This window comes from Periplaneta americana, chromosome 11 (assembly GCF_040183065.1).
Source record: "Periplaneta americana isolate PAMFEO1 chromosome 11, P.americana_PAMFEO1_priV1, whole genome shotgun sequence".
NCBI classification, from domain to species: Eukaryota; Metazoa; Arthropoda; class Insecta; order Blattodea; family Blattidae; genus Periplaneta; species Periplaneta americana.
The window spans coordinates 55,916,014-55,930,925 of record NC_091127.1 but is presented as its reverse complement, the minus strand read 5'-3'; the positions used below and the strand labels follow the sequence as shown (position 1 = coordinate 55,930,925).

At 35.6% G+C, this 14,912-nt stretch overlaps 2 protein-coding genes across 2 annotated transcripts in view; one reads left to right on the top strand and one right to left on the bottom strand.

Moving 5' to 3' along the window:
- Nucleotides 1-8,369, bottom strand: part of Slh (sec1 family domain containing Slh) — a 30,440-nt gene extending 22,071 nt beyond the window's left edge. The window contains exons 1-4 of the mRNA XM_069839463.1: nt 7,986-8,369; nt 7,668-7,827; nt 6,820-7,033; nt 751-838 (exon numbers count right to left, since the gene is read on the bottom strand). Of these exons, the coding sequence (XP_069695564.1) occupies nt 751-838; nt 6,820-7,033; nt 7,668-7,827; nt 7,986-8,013 (490 nt within the window). The 5' untranslated portion in view covers nt 8,014-8,369. The remainder of the gene's footprint in view (nt 1-750; nt 839-6,819; nt 7,034-7,667; nt 7,828-7,985) is intronic.
- LOC138709015 (histone H2A) lies at nt 8,332-11,931 on the top strand. The gene is made up of 3 exons (XM_069839464.1): nt 8,332-8,490; nt 8,582-8,789; nt 11,515-11,931. The coding sequence occupies exons 1-3, from the start codon at nt 8,469-8,471 to the stop codon at nt 11,702-11,704; spliced, it is 420 nt and encodes a 139-aa protein (XP_069695565.1). The 5' UTR covers nt 8,332-8,468; the 3' UTR covers nt 11,705-11,931.
- The last annotated feature ends 2,981 nt before the right edge of the window (nt 11,932-14,912 follow it).

The following is a 14,912-nucleotide window of genomic DNA, read 5'->3' as shown; positions in this document are numbered from 1 at the left end:
TCCAAAATTAAGTGAAATATATCCGCGAATTTTCGCGAAAATGATAGAAACCCACAAAATTACTTCATAATTACGATATTTTCAACAAAAAACATTTTATGGAGAATTCGGATGAAAAATTATTTTCTTCCAAACAAAACCTAACAATTTTGTTTGCTATAAAATATACATGAACATTTCTACATACCTGATCGTTCAGCATTACATGCATGTGACATCTGGCAACAATGTACGTATAGTTTCAGGGACTACTTCCAAGGAGCAGTGCAAGCAGACAACTATCAATTCTCTTTCTCGCAACAACTGTCTTTTTTCTGATAGTTTCAAAGGAATTGTTCAATAATAATAATAATAATAATTTTAAAAAGTTTTATTTTATAATTTCTTTTTATGTTTTTTAGGGTGCGAAACATTTACATTATGCAACTCAAACCAAGAAATGGATTCGGAACACATCAAAATCTGTGCTTCAGTGGCTGGTAATAATATCTTTGAAAAATATTGGAGTGCAAGAGGTCAAATGACTTTTTTGTCAAACGCCTGGCATTAGAAAACAACAACAACAACAACAACATTTACACGAAATTGTTTTTTTTTTTTTTTTACGAAATATGCACCGAAATTAAACTATTTTAATCATCGAAATCAGGGTAAAATAATCACCATAAAATCATACCCCCTAGACATAAGACAAACAAGTATTGCTTAATTATTTTCAAGTATGATAAAAGTGAATTAAGTGGAACTGACCATAATATGAGATAGCCTCGCTATTCTGATGTTTCAAAATAAACATGTCATCCTCCAAGGAAATGAAATTCAGATACTGGTCAAAAACCTGTAACAGAATTAACATATGTTAATTATGAGTGCTTAACAATGCCTATACATTTATTGCACATTGGTCGTATTTCATTATGAAAAAGAGAAAAAAAACTTCACTCATTTATATACACAAGCCTTTGTCTAGGCTACCTCATCTTCTTTGAATATACGTAGTATATAAAAATCATAATATAATAAAAGACATTGGACATTCGTTTTTAACACCTTTCAAATTAACAGACATTTACGGAAAGAAGCCCTAGAGTTCATGAACAGTTGGGCTGCAAGCCTATGTATAAGTATTTAAATTAGAATTGAAACACAAAATGAAATATATATAATATTAAGAGATTTATGATAGAGAAGTCCTTTATAATTTAAATTACATGAGTATATATTAACGAAGTTACCATAATTTGGTAAAGAGAACTAAATACAAAGTTCATAAACAACACATTCAAATATATTTTTCCCTGGTGGCCATGTAATTTGAACCAATAGAGAAAATAATCTCCAAACACTACTTCTTAAATTAAATTATGTACCAGTAATGAAGAAATACGAATTGAAAATAACTACATAAAAAAATAAGTTATTGTTTTTAAAGGGAAATTTACATTAAGAACTGAATGCTGTCTTTTGTACAGCCTGGGAAACAAGACTACAACATATTAACATTTGTCATGTTCTTCACTGCGATAATAATATATTTATTAATCACTTTCGCAACCTCAATGATGAATGCTTAAGTTGTCTAGATCTTGGTACACAACTTATCACTGCTAATCTCAATTCTCACAACCTTCTACCTGATGCAAGAATATTTCAACGACAACTAAGAGAACAAGAAGCAATTCTATGGAGCCAACTTCCTCACAAAGGCAAAGGCACTATATGGAGAATATATACCAGCAAACAAGTGGATTCGTGATCATAGGGCTTATCGTGCTCCAAATGGACAGTAGGTGTGTCTGTGGTGCATTTCCTGCCAGGCAGGTCTCAAGATGGTAATGTCTGTCAGCACTACCGTAGAGAGCACAAAACTCTTGCACATATCTTGGGTAGAGTCGGGCAGACTGCCTCATATTATCGCCCGTTCTCGGTTGCGTAATCTCCACAGTCTCGCTTAGTGCGCCCGTACCGAATGTAGCCAAATGACTCATTGATAGAGAACACGAGATTCTCTTGGTCCCGAGATTACCGATACTAGATCACTCCCGACAGTCTCGGAGGTCTAGACGGGACTGTAGTACTGATAAGCAAGCGATATCGCTCGGGCCGCGCTCCTATAGGAAGCATTGGCTTATACATTTCCCGGTTCTTTAAATATATATCATGTCGTAGCTCCTATAATACTTAATCAATCGCGCTGTAATTTTTTGAATTGATAGCTCAATGTCTAAGGAAAACATAGGAAAAAAATCGAACTGAAAATATTTTTTGGAAAGTGAGAAAAAAAATATTAACTTCGATGGAGATTGATGTGTTCAGAATAGACATTTGCAACTTCACCTTTGTAGGCTGAAAACTTTTGTTTTTTCACGTTAGATGGGGGGGTCAAAGCGAGAGAAATGTTGAGAAAGGATGGAAATTACTTTTAAAAGTGATGGCCACTCAAAATTTTTACCGGTTCTCGAATAACGGCGAGTTAACCTGTTAGCGCAGGACTCATGACTCAAACGTTTGTTCCGTAAAATTTGTACGGAACCCTGCAACGCATGAAAACTCGTTATTGTACGGATAGTATTAATTGGTATTTTAATAAAGGTAGTTGAAAATGAGGCTATATAGTCCAAGATGGTTTACACTTTATAGTAATTAGGCTATCTTTTATAGCAACTAAATAAAAAAATTGTTTGTAACACAATGATATGAAACATGAAAATATTAAAAGCTGGTTCACAATAAACCGAGAACGGAAACGGCAACGAGAACTAGAACGGAAATATTTTTAAAATAAATGTATTTAAAGGTAAGCATTCACAATTAACTATTCTGAATGCTCACATTTAAATACTGTACATTTATTTTAACATTATTTCCGTTCTCGTTTCCGTTCCCGGTTTATTGTGAACCAGCCTATACTATAGAAAACTACACTTTCTATTGGTGTGCACGTTATAAATTATTGTTACAGAACAATGATTATTGTATTCTAGCCATGTTACAATATAAAATTATATAGGCATATATGATTTACAATAATTATCCTATGTTATAGGAACGAGAATAACAAATTAAGAATTAATCAGATTTCTAATACTTGTACCTAATGATAACTTACAAGACAATAATAAATAATAACCATCATAATAATCCTGATAATCATAATCTTAATCATCCTAATGTTTACGATAATGATGATGATAACAGTAATACTAATAATAATAATAATGATATAATGATGATACTAATAATAATAATAATAATAATAATAATAATAATAATCGCTGTAGAGTAACGGTTGGCACACCTGACTGTGAAACGATCGGCTTCCGGTTCGAATCTTGGTTGGGACAAGTTAAGACTGGTTCACAATAAACCGAGAACGGAAACGACAACGATAACGGAAATATTGTTAAAATAAATACATTTAAATGTGAGCATTCACAATTAACTTTCACGTTCCCGTTTCCGGGCTCCGGCAATCTTCTCGTTAATTGTGAATGTTCACATTTAAATACATTTATTTTAACACTAGCTGTACCCGTGCGCTCCGCTGCACTTATTAGAAATAAATATAAAGTAATTACATAATTAAAATAGAACATTGGGTCCAGGGAACATTCGTGTTTGATAGAAGAATAAATCGTTTAATATGTTACTTAATTTAAATTGTATTTAAATAATTAAAATGCCCACTCATTTGGTGCAAATATAACTCGTTTAACATTTTTCTAAATTAGTCTTGAATGCATCCTTCAATAAATCACTCCAAATTAATAGAGTTGATTGTGTAAAAATGTAAGAATTCACGATCTCCTATGCAGTACTGCTATACAACGAATAAATTTATTTTTCTTCCTACTAAAAAATTTAATATTTTGCACATAGCAGTTACGGAACAACGACACTATAATCTGAGGCGTCGGTGGAAATGTATTGTATTGTTATTTTAAAACTCTTTTATATCCTTAAATATCAGTCCTATCAAAATTTTGCCTGCAATAAAACTTATCGAAAATCATTTTTGAAGAAAGTTCTGTTATGTAACATTTTTCACAAAAATCAATAATAAGCGAGATATTTCGGTTTATTTAATTCAGGCCCCCTTATAACCCCCCTTTTAAATAAAGTATTTTGAATGCCCTATAGCCTAAAATCTAAGTTACAACGAACTTAATTTATGTTCCAATTTTCATCGAAATCCGTTCACCCATTATCGCGTGAAAAGCTAACAAACATCCAGACAGACAGACAGACAGACATACAAACAAAAATTAAAAAAAAAAGCGATTTTCGGTTTCAGGAGGATTAATTAATTATTTATGTTAACACCAATTATTTTTGGAAAAGCGAAAATTACCAGAAAAATTTCGCTTACAGATTTATTATTAGTATAGATTATTTCTCGTTGTCGTTTCCGTTCCCGGTTTATTGTGAACCAGCCTTTACCTGGCTGAGGTTTCTCGCCTCAACCCATTGAGAGCAAATGCTGGGTAACTTTCGGCGCTGGACCCTGGACTCATTTCGCTGGCATTATCATCTCATTCAGACGCTAGATAGCTATAGCAGTTGATAAAGCGTCGTAAAGTAACTAATTTAATAATAATAATAATAATAATAATAATAATAACTCTCTTTTATTCTCTGTTGTTATGATAAAGCAAATATAAATGACACTCAGGAGGAAACGCAGAATAAATATGGGGGGAAATGCCTGTTATTATTCGGTTGAGAAGCTTTTGTCATTCAGCCTGCTCTCAAAAAACTTGAAAGTTTGAATTTATAAAACAGTCACATTACCGGTTGTTCTGTATGGTTGTAAAATTTGGACTCTCACTTTGAGGAACAGAGGTTAAGGGTGTTCGAGAATAAGATTCTTAGGAAGATATTTGGGGCTAAGAGGGATGGAGAATGGAGGAAGTTGCACAACGCAGAACTGCACGCATTGTACTATCACCTGACATAATTAGGAATATTAAATTCAGAGGTTTGAAATGGGCAGAACATCTAGCATGTATGGGTGAATCCAGAAATGCATATAGAGTGTTAGTTGGATGGCCGGAAGGAAAGGACGTTTGGAGAGGCAGAGACGTAGATGGGAAGATAATATAAAAATGGATATGATGGTAGGGACTGAATTAATCTTGCTCAGGATAGAGACCGATGGCGGGCTTATGTGAGAGCGGCAATGAACCTCCGGGTTCCTTAAAATGCATTTGTAAGTAATTATGATCAATTTGTGAAAGGATCTACTCTATTTCGTAATTCTGTCCTTCCCCTTGCAAAAGTGTTTCCATTTCACATTCAGCATTTTATCAGTTGGGAAACAAAAATATCTTTTGTCAGAGTCTTTGGTTCTTTATATTAATATAAATAAGTATTAATTATTTTATTTCGTCCTTACACAGCGCAATAATTACCCATGCTGATGAAGATGCCCTTGAATAACAACGAAACATCCAGATGTGAACGCGCAATAATAATACAGTCGTGTGATATCCATTACTATAGCGTATACAAAACACTATCGAATGATTAAATATGGAATGTCAACGAAATGCTGATAGCGAGAAAGTATATCATAGCTCCAACCATAACTTGTTATTGTTTTAGACTAGCTTAGGATTAGGTAACGACTGAAAGTGCTGCATTATTTTGCTTCTCCAGAAAGGCAATAAATAGTTCATTAAAATAGTGTGACTTCTGTAAGAATGTCAACAATCATAATGTGCTGTATTATTGCATACCACACTGCTGTGCCTTCTTAAATTACTTCATGAACATTAATATTTCAGAAAGGGTCACGAATTGCAGTGATGTGCGGCAATTAAGCCGGCAGTCAGTGTACGCATTTCGTAGCGATAAGTCGGCCGTGCGATAACAGGCCGGGACCCGGTATTCCTCGTTCCCGAGAGTGCCAATCTCGAGAATACGATTCTCGGAACTGGCGTTATCGGCCAGCCAGTCTCGCCTACGAGACGAGCGGGAGTAAGAGGCTGTTTGCCCGACTCTAATCTTGGGTGCTTGGGCGTATGGGGAGGTACTGTGCAATAGTAGGCACCATCGCATTCAGGGCACAATGGCTCAAGTTCTGAGGGATCATGGCTACACCGTGTATGAGTTTTCTGGTCTGGCCACAAATGACAGTACTTGACGCCAAAGGTCCCGGGTTCGATACACAGCCCTAGAACAATTTTTCCCTTGAAATTATTCAAATCAGCTTCACAGGGAGCTATATCTGAAAGCTACATTTGCATAATACACGTCACTGTTCGTTAACAGAAAACCATAATTCAAATCACACAGAGTTATGTGCACTCATTGTTGAATGTTTGACGGTTTGTCAGCCTACTTTGAGGAGTGTGGATATAAAGGGAAAAATTGAGTCGATGTTGGCTAGAGTTCCTGGCTAGCTCAGTTGGTAGAGCGTTGGTGCGTTTAGCCAAATGTCCCGAGTTCGATACCCGGCCCCGGAACAATTTTTCCCTTTTAATTAGTCACTGTTTTTGTTATGCTTGAGGTCGAAAGTATCCCCACCTTAAGATCCGAATTGGGAACTATTTTACCTCCGGAATATTTTACTTCTCCTGACATCATGCATAAAGATATTGAACAGTGATTTAGGAAAAAATATAACAGTTTTAATGTAGGAACCATATTTTTATTTTAAGGTGGTTATATCACCTACATGCAAGCCCCAAACTGTTTGGAGGACCACACTTCCTATTGGTTAGTGAGTCCATATGACCTAGCCAAGAGATTGCATCCACTGAATAACCAAATCGTCTTTTATACTAAAAATTTTCATAATATGTTGTTCTCTCATACCTTCTGTATTTGTGAGACACAATTAGCTTGAAGAGCTGCAGCTGCCAAGTCCTCCAGTCTCTGTCTCGATATAGGTGAGATGAAATTGAGATGATAAGCATCATAGAGGTTACTTTGTAAATCTTGGCCAATGCGACCCAAATTTTCTTCCGTTGGTAAGCAGAAATACACCGCTGGAACATCAGGAATCGGATCTCTATCCGAATGAAGTTGCCTACACAAAAGCAGATCTATTACATTACCATAATTATATGATTATAGGCTACTCTTAAACAGTCTAAACGGTAAAAGTGGACATGCATGTAAGTCTAGTTCAAATAGAAAAAAAAGTACATTTCTGTGGTTCCAAGGCAAGAGACGATATGGTAAGCTTATGTCAATTTTTGGCGAAAATGAGATTATGCGATATGTTGTGCATCCTGAGGGTACACTTATTGTGACAAAAGATGTCATCCATATTTCTATTATTTTTCTCTCAAACCCATAAACCATGATTATTATGATTTTATAGGGTCAATGTTACTTATGTCCCGCCCACTATAGAGACATAGGCCAATTTTACACATATTTAGCATAACTTGCTTCTTTGACAGGTTAGGTTTGGTTAGTTTAGGTTTTTGTTATAGCCTACCTTGCATATACGATTATAGCGCAACAGTGGAAGTGATAAAAGTGAAATATTCGTTCAGTGGGCGTTGGATACTTTACATTCACCTTTTGTAGTCTTTCAAACTTTAAATGATCGCTCCTGAAAAACTGCAAGAAATGACATATGCCTACCACATTTTTTCTTAGCGCCACATATTTATGCATAATAACATCAAATATCAATGTGAGTGGAAACGTACACATGTAATGTTACTCCCAGTTCTCGTAGTTCCTTGATTGAAATTAGTGGAGATATGATATCCTGGCCACACCGATCGTAAATTAATATCTTCCATACGGGTTCACCTGCCAGTGTTTTAGTTTGCGTTTGATTAAGATTCAACATCTGTTTCAAAGCACCTGTCACAGAAAAAAATTGTGTTAATATGCTGAATTATAGTAACTTGACATGAGAAGATTGCTATAATTAGGTTATGTTCGGTATTTAAATCATACTATGTAATTTCTTACAGAATGCACAAGTTGATATACTTTTATTGACATTCATAAATTCTCACCTATTTGTTTTTCTCGTAATGTTGCCATGTTTCGAATCAAAATTCACACACTTTTCCAGAATGACGTGTAATCCCATTAATGACTATCATAGACATATGAGAATGTAATGTAATGACGATTGTCGATAATCAAGGGTCGATAATATACAAAGACAAACGTCATGAGAATCGATCATTTCGATAATCTCCAACTCGAAACTCTGTGATAGGAAAGCAGATGTCACGATATTCAAAACAGGGTCGAAACGAAGTCCTGTGATTGGCGTATTTGTAAATAGCTCTTACATCTCATTGGCTAACCATTCTAACGTTTGTTATTGGTTACACATTCGATCCGTTGATTTCCTTTCCCGCGAAAAAGTGGCATAGGCTCGTTGGTCGTTGCTGCTGGTTACTGTTGCTATTTAGTTTCTCTGTGTTTTTTAAAAGCATTGTGTTTATATTTCAGTTTGTTTTCGTTGGAAGCATTATAAATTTTGCATAATGTCTGGCAGAGGCAAAGGTGGTAAGTATTTATTTAATTACGTTGTGGTTTATGTTAAATAGCTACTATTTAAAATCCATGTTCATACTGTTCAAGGCGATTCTTTATGCAGGCAAATCCAAAGGAAAGGCGAAGTCCCGTTCTAGCCGAGCTGGTCTCCAGTTTCCTGTTGGAAGAATTCATAGATTGTTACGGAAGGGAAATTATGCAGAACGTGTCGGTGCTGGTGCACCAGTATACCTAGGTGCTGTAATGGAATATTTAGCTGCCGAAGTTTTGGAGTTGGCAGGAAATGCTGCAAGAGATAACAAGAAAACTAGGTATAAATATAGATATATTAGCGAAGCATGTATGCCTAATTTTAAGCTTTTAGCTATATGTTATGAATCTGCTTTATTGTAAATTACAGGAATGAGGAAACTTCGCCAAAGATACAAATAATATTTACCCTACATAATTATGGTCTCTGCCAGTATTTTTTTTTATAAAAAAATAGTTAGGCTGAACTAGCGCTGAGATAATTTCCTTCGTACTCCGTTTATGTTTGGTTAGTTTAGGCTTTTGTTATACCTTACGTATACGATGAACTGCATCTCCACAAAAATATCTCGGATAAATTCCAGAACATGGATTGCATCATTTCCCTCTTCAAAATTCCAACCTTGTGCACACAAAATAAATTATTGGCACTGAAAAGTGCCTTTTCGTAAATATAATGATGCGCATTCGACAAACGCAGACGAATCTGCTCTTTTTAGTATTTTAAGACATAATTTGGTAAGTGCAATCCATGTTCTAAAATTTTCCCTCAATAGGTCTAGTCTCGCAACATGTTACAATTTTGATGTCGTGTTCCTAGACCAGTTTGGATACCCCAGTTTGTTAGAAATAAAATTTTTGTTCTAGTTTTGTATTCCACTTAATAAACATGATTGTTTTTTAGTATGTACCATCTTTAAGAAAAGTAAAATGATTAGAGAAAAGTGGAAAAAAAGGAAAACTTGGTACCGGTATTCGACATTGCACGAGTTGATAATAGTTCTGTGCTATGTCCGTGGGTAATTTTGGATAGATTCTCCAGAATAGTTTCACTCATAAAAGGCAAATTTTCTTTTGCTTCACTGGCTTCTGAGACGCGTACAGTATATAGTGATCAACACTTGTTTTTAGTTCAGTCACAAATACCTTCAACATAAAAAATCATTTGTTACCGGTATATTCTAATGCACTCTTGTAGCCCTCTTCCCCCACTTGTTACTTATCAACATAACATGCGAGAGGGCCAGGACGAATTACTAAGGAAATGGTCGGTGCCTTCTTTAGTGTAGCTTTTCTAAAGAATTGACGGTTTTTAAGCACTATTTAATATATATTTATCGTGACGATCTAGGATCGACGTTACAATACTGCTGCTAATGCAAGATCATAATTTGAACTCATCTTTCAAGCGAGCATTTCTCAAGTTGTACATATTTCTTTTGTAACTGAGTCTTAGTTGAAAATTCAAGAAACGACACTTTTTTTTTTCTAAATGGCTGACTAACGTTGCTTACACAAGAAGTTTCGAGTTACTTTGTGAGCAATGCAATGTTATTACCCCACAATATGTCTGTAATTTGGGTTAATGTGAGATTCACACGGAAATATTAAGTATCTAGGTCCAAGGATGAAATCATGTTGTAGCAGCGTATCTGTATGTCACAAAAGACATATTCCCTATGAAGAAGCCTTTATGGCTTAATGATAGAGCTCTTTCTTCTCGTTACAAATACTGGGCTTCGAATCTGTATATAAAATGCATGCATGTGAACAGTGCACATGATGATTCCTGAGCTGTTCGGAGGTGGGAGTTGGTCTCTGAACAGTGACCAGTTCCGTGTCAAAGGCTGAACATTCAAAACTGATTGAAAAAATTTTGCACAAAAATTCCTTGCAATGTGCAATTCTCAGTCCAGGTGAAGGATGGCAACACATTTCCGACACATCAATGTCCTCAGCAGCCTCTCATATAAAAACTATTCAGTTAGTATCACTTGTACACAAGATAATTTTTAACAATTACTCTATTTTTACGTTTCAAATATTTAAGATAACATTTCATAAAGGGGTAATTCTCGGAATAACTTCTACTTTTCACGAGACTGAAATGATTGGAAAATCAATATCGTTTTGAGATAGAGTAAAAGGACATAAGGCAACATTTTGGAATTTATATAACATTCATTTGTTATGCATATGTGCTTCAAACCTTCTGTAAGTCTACGCATGCATACTATTATTTCTCTGGGCTCTACTTGGGTCAGCCTTTTTGAATATTTCTCCCCAAGAAACCTCGCTTTGTTTCAAAAACTTAGTTCCCATTTGTTGTTGGTATTCTGTACTCTGAATTTATGATCCCATTTTATATATTCTGAGATAGTCCCATTCATATGTTACATTACTATAGTCCCATCGCTCTTATTTCTGACAGCCAATCACGTTGCAGGTCGGCTACATTTAAACGTGTGTGTCTTGTGATTCGCTCCTGATAACGTTATGCGTTTCCTAAGGTTCGATAAATACTTAATATAATCACCCGTCATTTTGACTCTTTCGTTGGTGTTTGCAGAAAGCACACGAGACGTTATTTGCCGCTAGATTACAGTGCATTTGATTTATTGTCATAGGAGCTACGACATGATAATGTTTAATGGTATGGCAAATAGATTCCTTGTCTGGTAGCTCGGCAACGAAAGAACAAAAATAGCGAACGATACTACGTACCTAGACTTTATAGAGCCTTCACTTCCTAAGGTGTAAGCAAAGAGGAGGAGTCACACTGGGAATAACAGTGTCGCGACTATAATTCTGTACATATTTTGTAAAGGTACAGTTTCTCTTTAGTAAGCACATCAAAATCATATGTTCTCTTCAGGACTGAACATTGCAGTTTTACATTGAGAGCTTGAATAGGTCTTAAAAGTCCTATAGTTTCCTGCTTGCAGTAAATTTTTTTAATCATGTGTGACTGTTAAATTGTAGTTTCAAATTTTCCTTTGTTCTCAGGATTATACCTCGCCATCTTCAACTTGCCATCCGCAATGATGAGGAGTTGAACAAGTTGCTGTCTGGAGTAACAATTGCACAGGGAGGTGTCTTGCCTAATATCCAGGCAGTGTTGTTACCCAAGAAGGCAGGCCAGGCACCAACTTCTAGCAAGTCTGCCAAATCAAAATCTCAGTCTCAGGAATATTAATTTTTTTTTTTTTTCATATTGCAACTCTGTTAAATATCTTGATTGTGTTTGACTGATGAACTTTATATAGGATGTTTGTGTTCTTTATTTCAAGAAATGGATATGTGCTGTTCAACCATTTTAATATGGTGTTAACATAGAAGGTATGAATGTTTCAGCAAATATCATTTGCTAGAACTTGGGTAATGTTCGATGTTTTCTTTTTTTCAATAAAATTTGAAAATGTAGTACCTAGTTCTTTTCATTTATATCCTGTTTATCCTTTATTCCTCATTCTGACCTGAACTTGAGCAGTGAAGAGTGTACAATATATGATAGGACATTGTGCAAGTATATATTTTTTTTCCTATCGACAGTTCATTATAAAGAAAGTTATTTAGTGACCCCCATTATCTTAACTGCTGAAGATATACTGAAATTTTTACAGGATAAATACACAAAGGCTTCTAAGCAAACTGACGCAGATATATCAAGAAATAAAAGTTGTAAAATACGATGTGAATTCTAAAAATACTTATTTTATTTTCTTATGCAAATGCAACTTCTCAGGAACTACAAATGATAGGATGAAATTTTAAACATATGTTGACAACTGTAAAATAATAAAATGGACGCACATTAAGTGGTATGTCTAGTTCATAAAAAAAATCACACAAAAATGATAAAAATCAATACTTTTTTTACGACTTTTATTTTTTTTATGAATCTGCTCCAGTTTACAAACATTAAATATCCTGTAAAAACTTCAGTGCGATATTTTCAGTAGTTCTGTAGATAATGGGTTAATTAAGCAAATTTAGCGTGTGGGATCTAATCTCCCCTTAACCTCCAGATTCCTGAGACATTTGTTTTATTTTAAAAGTTCAATGTAATTTCTACGCTTAAAGAAAAGTCACTGAAATAAAAAAATTCTGCAGGGTACATCTAGGGCACAAATGCAGGTAATATTATACTAGACTTTGGGGCCCTGCACATTACATCTTGTACCATAACCATGTACGAAGTACGAGGAGGATCCAGGAAAAAACGACCGTTTTGTTGTAATAATTAAAAAAAAAATATTTATTTCAAAAAACAAAGTCTGTTACATAACTGAAGCTTCCTTTACTTCTCTACATAATCACCACCTACATTTAAACATTTGTTGTATCTGTTCACTAGCTTTAGAATTCCCGTGTTATACTCCTCTGCCGCCAGTTCATTAAGCCAGGTGTTCACTGTCTTCTTCAACTCTTCATCACTTCCAAAACGCGTACCACCCAGAAAGTCTTTCAGCTTAGTGAAAAGGTGAAAATCGCTAGGAGCAAGGTCTGGACTATAGGGCGGATGATCAAAGATTTCCAAACCGAATTGATCCAGCAATTCTCGAGTTGAAGCAGCAGTGTGCGGGCGGGCACAGATTTTGTGGTAGCCAAGATGTTGCGACACAATTTCACCAAGCAAAGAACGAGAAATGTCAGGAAAGGCAATATGCAATTCGTCGAGTGATGTGCGCCTGTCTTGCAAGATTCTGTCGTTCACTTTAGTCTTCAGGTCTTCTATGATGAGTGATGGGCGTCCGGGTTGAGTTTCATCGTGGACATTTGTTCGCCCATTGTTGAACATTTCGCACCATACACTTCTTTCAATTGCCTGTAAATTTTTGCAGGTTTCAAATGTCGGGCATTCAAAAATCGAATCACACTCCTCACCTCACAGTCGGCGTGATTATCAATCACGTCGTTCATTTTTAAGTAACACAAAATGCACAATGGCGACTTGTTGCAACCAGTATTCACAACATTATGAGAACATGTTAAGGAAGCCAGTTGACCTTCAAACAAGGAAGGGGAGTCAGCTGCGCGGCAGGTATGCGCGAACGGTCGTTATTTCCTGGATCCCCCTCGTATAATATACTCTACACTCAGGAGGACATTTTGTTTTTAAAAAAAGATACCACAAAATCGTTTTTAAAAGGTCGACTTAAAATACGTTTTAAAAACGAAAGTACACACAGGAAAACACTTCACTTAGAACTGCTTGTTAGGAATATTAATATTCTGTATGGGCCGACTACAGCTTGCAATCAGGGTATCCACACACACTGGATGCAGTAGTGATGGATGGCAAAGTGGTGAAATGCGAACTGTGATCTATCTTGCTTTGTCGCTAGTTACAATTAGTAGATTCCAGAAAGCAAGTATAATCTTCACTTGCCCATCATAATCGACAGTTCATTATAAGCAAAGTAAGGCCATATGAATCGTTTGTTTTAGAAAGGGCTCAAGTCACTTTTTTTTTTTTTTGTGGAAATTGATGTTTTTTTAATATACTGTATTGGGGTAGCCGCATTAAGTTCAGAAAGGGCACATTCCTAACTCGACTCCGTTTGTTGCTATGGAAGTTAAATAAAATACGTTTATTTGAGAAAGGGTGCATAACAGAACTTTTGGAGTTATCAGAAGGACTATTAAAAAAAGACGAGCGTACACCCCAGAAGAGTATGAAACACTGATAAAAGAGGGCTCAAGAGATAAATATTGAAACAGTGTTAATAACAGACAGTAACATCACAGTCTACTATATACAGTCACGAAGCTTGAGTTTTGAGGGTGCTAGAAACAATAGACTGTGATGGTACTATTTTGCATTGCCTGTAATGAGGCGATATTAGCAATCCTAGTGGTGAGCAACTACCTGTTTGCATATTTACTATGTATTGAGCTTCGCGACTGTATATACTAGACTGTGGTAACATCATATTGAATTTTGATAACTGGTGGCCTCAGTAATTCAGAAAGTATGTAACTTCAAGTGAAACAATGTCAATCAAAAATAAAAAAAAAAGAGAAAGGTTTTTAAAATATCCGAGCTATACTACTTTGAAATGGACAAAGGAAGTCCTGATATCAATGCGCTGGATCAGAGTACGTTTCATCATAGGAAACCTAATTACTTTTCCAAACGAACGAGCTTTTGAAGAAAAAACTTATTAATGGAAAAAAGAAATTGAAGACATCAAAAATGTTCTCAAATATGTAAGTGAAGGAGGAAGGCCAGTGGGAAGATCACGTAATAGATGGGAAGATGGTTTTTTTGCCAGGATGCACTACAAATCCTCAAAATCCGGAATTGAAGAGTTGCAGGATTGACTAGGTTGGTGGAGAGCAACTGGGGAGGCCATGACCTGAAAACGCGCCATAGAAGAAGAAAAAGATGTAAGTGAAGA